Source organism: Habropoda laboriosa, unplaced genomic scaffold (assembly GCF_001263275.1).
Source record: "Habropoda laboriosa isolate 0110345459 unplaced genomic scaffold, ASM126327v1 scaffold89, whole genome shotgun sequence".
Lineage (NCBI taxonomy): Eukaryota > Metazoa > Arthropoda > Insecta > Hymenoptera > Apidae > Habropoda > Habropoda laboriosa.
Window position 1 is genome coordinate 289,006 of NW_017100263.1, and position 6,731 is coordinate 295,736.

General features: G+C 37.1%; 1 protein-coding gene across 2 annotated transcripts; it reads right to left on the reverse strand.

Annotated features, from left to right (window-relative positions):
• Positions 1-1,106: 1,106 nt before the first annotated feature.
• Positions 1,107-6,100, reverse strand: LOC108573070. Of its 2 annotated transcripts, none has more exons than XM_017935434.1 (4): positions 5,980-6,100; positions 3,890-4,106; positions 2,774-3,071; positions 1,107-2,622 (listed from the first exon to the last, which is right to left on the reverse strand). In XM_017935434.1, the coding sequence occupies exons 1-4, from the start codon at positions 6,013-6,015 to the stop codon at positions 1,107-1,109; spliced, it is 2,067 nt and encodes a 688-aa protein (XP_017790923.1). In that variant the 5' UTR covers positions 6,016-6,100. The 2 variants fall into 2 exon arrangements, with proteins under 2 accessions (XP_017790923.1, XP_017790924.1); XM_017935435.1 differs by lacking the exon at positions 5,980-6,100 and adding an exon at positions 4,178-4,404.
• Positions 6,101-6,731: the final 631 nt, after the last annotated feature.

Below are 6,731 nucleotides of genomic sequence, written 5' to 3' on the forward strand. Positions count from 1 at the left end.
TTTATGAAAATCGAATGAACTTATGAATTATGGCCAGTTTTTCGTGAAATATCGCCAGTGTGCGACGCGTCACCGGACGTGTGCCTTGGCAAACCACTCTTTGTAGAAAATACACTAATTTTACGAGAGTTCAAAACTGTTGAATAGTCCAAAATTTTCTCTTTTAACCCTTCCGCTGTGGCAGATTTTAGTATATAACGCACGTGGCAGAATCAAATGTTCCACAACGTTCGCAAAATCTTTTCCTTTGGTCGTATCATTTTGAATTAAGGTGGAAGAGTGCAAAGGATAAAATTATTCATCGATAATCTATTTGTTTGCAAGATACCACGGTGACTTTTAGTACCTTTGTACTCTTTTACAAACTCACACATGTACTGAGGATTTATAATGGTGCAAACATATTTTATGTATGAATTTAGTGCTTATGAAATTTATTCGTCGACATGTTTAGAAATGTTGTTACAAGTAATATAGCATTTAATTCGTTTAGTGTTAACATTTTCTTTGGTATGTTTTAAAATATTACAGAACGAAATTGCACAATTTTCTAGAAAATAAATAAATAAATAGCTAAATAAGTAAATAAATTATTTTTCTGTTTTAAGAACGGATGTTTATTTCTTGTAGAAAACTGACGAAAGTTTTCCTCTGTTTTTTCTTTCTTTTTTGATAAAACATAAAAAATAAAACACAGGCGTAAACGCATGTAATCAGATAATAATTAACCCTCGTGCGTTTTTCCGTTCGACGATACACTTAAGGTCTGTGGGTCAAAAACGACCCAAAGACCTTGTCTGTAACAATTTTAGAGACGATAAACCTTTAATATAACGTTAAAGGAATATAAACTTGATAACAGCAAAAGTTATTAAAAAAGAAAGTGATGGGTCAAAAAAGACCCGAAGACCGCACTAGGGTTAATACTATTTAGTGTTACATGTATCAGCTGATGCTTTACTAAGCACGAAATCGTCACATTTACATCTTCAAAGCAAGCATATTATCACAGTGTGACTCTTCTCACGTTATACTTGCCATCGCGACAGTTTCAAGAGGGCCATGAAAAACTGACGAACAAAAAACAAAAGCAAAGGTAGATCGAGCTACAAACAATAACAGTATAGCCTCATGTTGAATTCATCGACGCAAGCGCTCTGTTTGCCGTACGCGTTTAATCTGCTAACCGATCCCACCAACTTATTCACCTTGTCCTTACTCCTATACCGCACTGTGCCTTCGAATATCGCGTCACCAGGTTCTGTTTCAATCGTAATCGTGTAATCGACTAGTTCTCCCTTGTCACCCTCGTCCTTCCACGCTTTCGCGGCTTTAATTTCTTTCAGTTTCAAGCTCGCGCACTGCACGTACTTCTTCAGCATCTTGTTCAACTCCGAGACCACGAAGACCGCCTTGTCTTTAAGATTCTCGTCGTTGGTAGGAACGTCGAAACTATTGTGACACATGCACCAGTGACTAGCTATACCGGCCATGTTACACGTCCGGTAGTCAGGAATCGGTAGGAACCAACTGATTCCACGTGGCAAATTCTCATCCCGAGGCATGCTCTTCGAACGACTTTTCAGACGCGATTCCTCCAGATTCTGAGAGTTGAGCATATCTAGCAGGGTTTCGTGCAGATCGAAGGCTGTTGTTAAGCTACGCGTGTTCCTTCGAAGATTCGCCCAGGCCACTTGATACTTCTCCTTCCACCACCGTGGCAACACGATGAACACAAACGGCAAGCTGTCCTCCATTCTACCTTGATAAGTTTGACGAAAACTGCCCCATCTCATTCCGTGGTCGCTCATCACTATCAACGCTGTCTGGTTTAACAGCTGTTTGATGTAGAGATGGGTGATCAGGTTGTAATAGGACACGTCGCCTAACTGTGGATAGTTCAAGAAATCGTGAGTCAAGCTAGCTTCCCAAATCATCGCGAAGTATGGATCTGCGGCGAATTGCGAGGCGGCTTTCTGCGCGTAGTGTAGTAAGTTGTCGAACGTTTTCCTGGTCCCTACACAAAGATTTGCGTTTAACTTATGCGTATTACCGATATCCTTCTCCGACCCTATACAGAACGGCCTCAGGTAGTAGTCGGTCGGCGGATCTCGAAAACCTTGTTTTAAGTAATTGAACGTCGTCATGGAGCAAGCGTCCTCGCCAAAGATCGTTCGATAACCGGACGCGCTGAAGTTTTTCCATATGAACGGACACTCGTCGAACGTTTTCTCCTTGTTTTGCCAGCATAGGTCGTGCAATTCCCCCTCGGACAAACCGCTCAAGGCAGGTACTAAATTTGGGTAGGTGTTGTCAGCTACTTTAGTGTAGCCTAACATTTCCACCGCTTCGAGCTGCTGCAACGCTTCGACGGTCTTCGGCATCATTCTATGAAAATTTAACCTCGAGACGGAGTCAATACCGACTATCAGCACACTAAGGTGTTCGGTTCTCGAGCTAGAAGCTACAATTTTCTTGCACTTCTCTTCCACCGAGCTGACACGGGGCACAAACGCGTGATAATCCTTGTATATCACTTCGTTATTGTACGAACATTCGATTTTCACAAACTCGGTGTTCACAACCGTCGAGGTATTGAATTTGAAACACTCGTTGCCGTACCTGCAAATAGGAGCTGTTTGAATTAATAGGAATTGAGAATGAAGTGTTAAGTTGTATAAACAGTAGTCGTTCGCAAGGAGGTTAATGTGATAGATTTGAAAATTTAAAAAAAATTGTACGTGTACGGATAAGAATAATCGGTCTTACTGACGTAACAACATTATCGTCGTCCTTCATTCGCCAGAACGGACGCCAGCAGCAGTCAATATCCCCTGAGTTGTTGTAAAAATGACCGATCGCTTTTGGATTTATGAACAATGCCGTGTTGTTCGAGTCGACCAGTGGTAAATAATCTCCGTGCTCACAAGCAATAGGTTTCTCTTTCTCGATAAATCGTGCGATCGCTGAATCGAAAGGATCCATTGCTGGAATCCGACAACCTTTGTTGCGGACTACGAAGCCGGAGTTGGCTAGCGATGCGAAGAAAGGCTTCAATTCTAAGTCATTTTCTGAAAAAAAAAAAAAAAACAAAGTTTAGGAAGTTATTAAAAACAGTCGTTAGTTATAAAATGTGGGCTTATATTTTGCTTATTTATTTCATTACAAATGTTTCTTTCCTGTATCTTAATTTCAATTACTGTTACCTTCTGTCGAATATAAATTCTCCAAAAAAAGAAAAAAAAATTTGTAGCACTATCTCCAATGCGCGAAACGAATATTTTGTTCTTTTAGACAAACAATTTTTGAGCATTTTAGAAAACATGTTATTTAGAGTGCTATTTTTAGTTATGAATTGCTGCATTTATCCAGTGTGATGATGGTATAAAATTGTATATCTCAAGTATAGTAATTCCCCGACCTACGTTCTCGTCACTTACGTTGCTTCGTGTATACAGTACTTACAAGAGGACATTCCGAAGTGACAATCACCTATTTTGATGTCACTTTGTTATATAGTAGTTCTCAAAAAAATATTCGATACATATTGTTTTATATCGGCAATCCTTCACAGTGAAGGGGTGAAAATCATTTTCTAAGTTGGAGGTAGCAAATATATTTACTCTAATATCTAGAGAACTATAAGAGATAGAGGAATAGTGTAAATTAACGATTGTATTTATAATTCAGTATTACGTTTAAATAACGATGTTCTTTTTGTGTTCAAAATGAAAGATGAAAGAACAGTTTCGTTTCTTAAATATTGCTATTTGGTGCCAACTTAGCTTTGTTGATGTAATTTAGTTTTTGCTAAAATTCAACAATTGTACAGAAAAAGTATTTGGAGATTTTTTCGACGAATTATCTGATAATTTTGGCAGTGGAATACCTTGCGAAGAGTCGTTAGCGATAGTTCCATATCGTGCCGTTCGTAATTGATCCGTGTTGTATGTATTTATCACAATTAACGATACGAACAAAAAGATTAAAAGACCCATTAACCATTTTTGTAGCTGTAATCGACTCTTGTATACTTTGCTGTCGAATTCAATATTGAAAATGCCACGTTCATTGTTTACCACCTTTTTACTGCCACGAAACAGTACCTGAACAGAAATAACATAGTTCGAATAAATGATTAGTTTTGTTGCATTCTTGTGAAAAATTCGAATTTTACTTGTAAGAGGTAACTGGCGGCCATGTGTCGTTGGTTTTGAGGATGGCTGTACCCCCAGTGTCTTGACCTACTCTACACTCGTTGGTGTAGAGAGGTTTGTCGGCACCCAGGGATTTTTAAATGTTAATAACTAAAAAACGAGGCTCCAAACGCAATTTTCTTATGCTTGATTTTCGTTTTATTTTGACTTGTAGAATCACCTCTTAAATCTTTTACCAACTGCTGCTGAACACCCTGTGCATGCAGAATATTGCTATAGAGTTATCGTTAAGGACGGACACAGATAAAAATTATCTAACTAATTCAATAAGCACATCCGGCTATTTTAATTGGACATGTTATATCGCTTTCGTCGAATTCTGTCTATATTATTATTTAAATGTCAAGAAACACATACGTACTGTTTGGAAAAAATATTGCAAAAGGAGGACATGATTTTACTTTAGTTGTTTGTGCCAGAAAATATTGTCGAAAAAATGGGTTTATATTGAAATGTCAACATTTACTGTTGAATTAATGTAATTATATTGATTTTTCTAATGTCTATAAACATTAACAATTTTTTGACTCTCCATTTCACATATTTTTATTCCAAATAGCACACCCTAATGCATATAAAGTTATAACAGGTATGTATAACATATAAATGGAAATACAAATCCAAGATTTAAAGTTTAAATATAAAAAATCGGAATAATTACGAAAAAAAATCAAGAAAATCGATGTTCAGTGTCGCCGCTTTTTAAATTTTCAAAATATTTTTTTCATTCTGGTCGAAAGAATCTTTTTCGCTTTGTCGTTTCAGATAAGTATAGTAGCCGCAATTGTGTCAGTCAGTAGGACATGTTTTTTTTTAAGGGATCGTACTAAATAACTTATAATTCAGTTAATTTTGATTATTTTCACTTAAAGCAGACGGTACATATTTTTAAAACATAAATAACTATCTGTGGAAAAAACCGATATTAAAAAATCTTAGTTTCTTTGTGAAAAAATCTCTAAAGAAGCTTAAAAAGTGACACTCTATATTAGAATATCTCCTGAAAAAGGAAAAGGGGAACTGCTTTTGACTGCGCCATGTTTCTGTAGTCTGCGACACTTGATTAAACGCAGTGAAATTTTTCCTATACTATTGTTTACTGAATTTCAAATTAATATACTGTATTTTTCGAAGATAATCCTATTTGATGAAAGTTTACGCATTTACTTTGAAAAATCACACATTCATTGTATAAGTATTCTCTTTTATGAAAAAAGGTACGAATCCTGTTGCGTCGATTGAATAAACGCATTGTAATTAAAACGCGAAAAAACGATATTATTGCGTTTTATGAATATTTTGTGCGTCCACCATTTGTACTTAGATAAAAGTCTTTCTTCTTTTCTTACAACATAATAATAAGACGAGTCAGTTATCGTTCGCTTCATGGGTGCTGTAAGGCAATAAAATGTATTCTCTATGAAACATGTACTAATAAGCAAAGATCACAGCCGTACGTTAAATTCTCAATGCCGTTTTCCGGGATTTCCCGAAAACTATTTTTACGTTATCTATAGCTATAGATTGTAAATCTACATTGTCGCGTGTTATTATCAGTATCGGAATCCGCGACGTTGCAACGCAACTTTCTCTCTCCAAAATGCTGTTCATTCTGTCTAATTTGGCGTTAACTAACGTAATTCCTGTGTACAGATAAAAAGTTCTTTGATAAGCTGAAAAACTGTGTTTGCTGCACCGAGAAAAACGTTTAAACGGTCGGAATCGTTAATTTCGGACTGTGACGATTTATCGTAACTGGTACCTTCGTTGAAATCGACTCCTGATGGACCTGCTTCATGTGACTCGGATGTTTGTCTCGTCGAACGGAAGCACTTGTGCTACAATTTCACGTAACGCGGATTACAAAACAACGTATTATCTATCGTGATAATCGTATCAAACTGAAGAAACGTGTTTTGCATAAGGATTTTATAACGCGTTGGTGAGACCGAAGTTTAAAGAGCTAGCAGCAGAGGTACCTCGGCAGTTCACCAAATTCGACGAAGCAAGTCTACGATAAGAACTTGTGGAGTAATGCGTTAGGAATAGACGCATGCTCGGAAGGTTGATAGGTTTCTAAAGCCTGATGTCATTGCCTCCCACCTTTGATTGATAGATAAATAAAGAATATTCTTATTTCTGTAAAAGTGGTGTGGTTGGTTGTGGCGTGATGTGATTGATCGTGGTTGTGAATTTACCGTACGGCTATGATATTTGCTCGTTAATACAAGTTTCATAAAATCATTTTATTGCCTTACAGTGCACATGGAGCGAACGTTCAACATTTTAATCCTTTCGTTGATTGCAATATCTCTGGCATCCTTTGAGACCTATGATCCAGACCGAGCGTGGCGGTCAATTGTTGACCGCGTAGCTTATTAGGACGGCACGCAGATACATTTTAAGCTCCAACCTGTCTGTAATTATGAAATGATCAAAATTAAATTTAGCGTGTATCATCGAGAAACATTCAAGGGACAATATATATTTTTTTCAGATTTCTAAAAAACATGA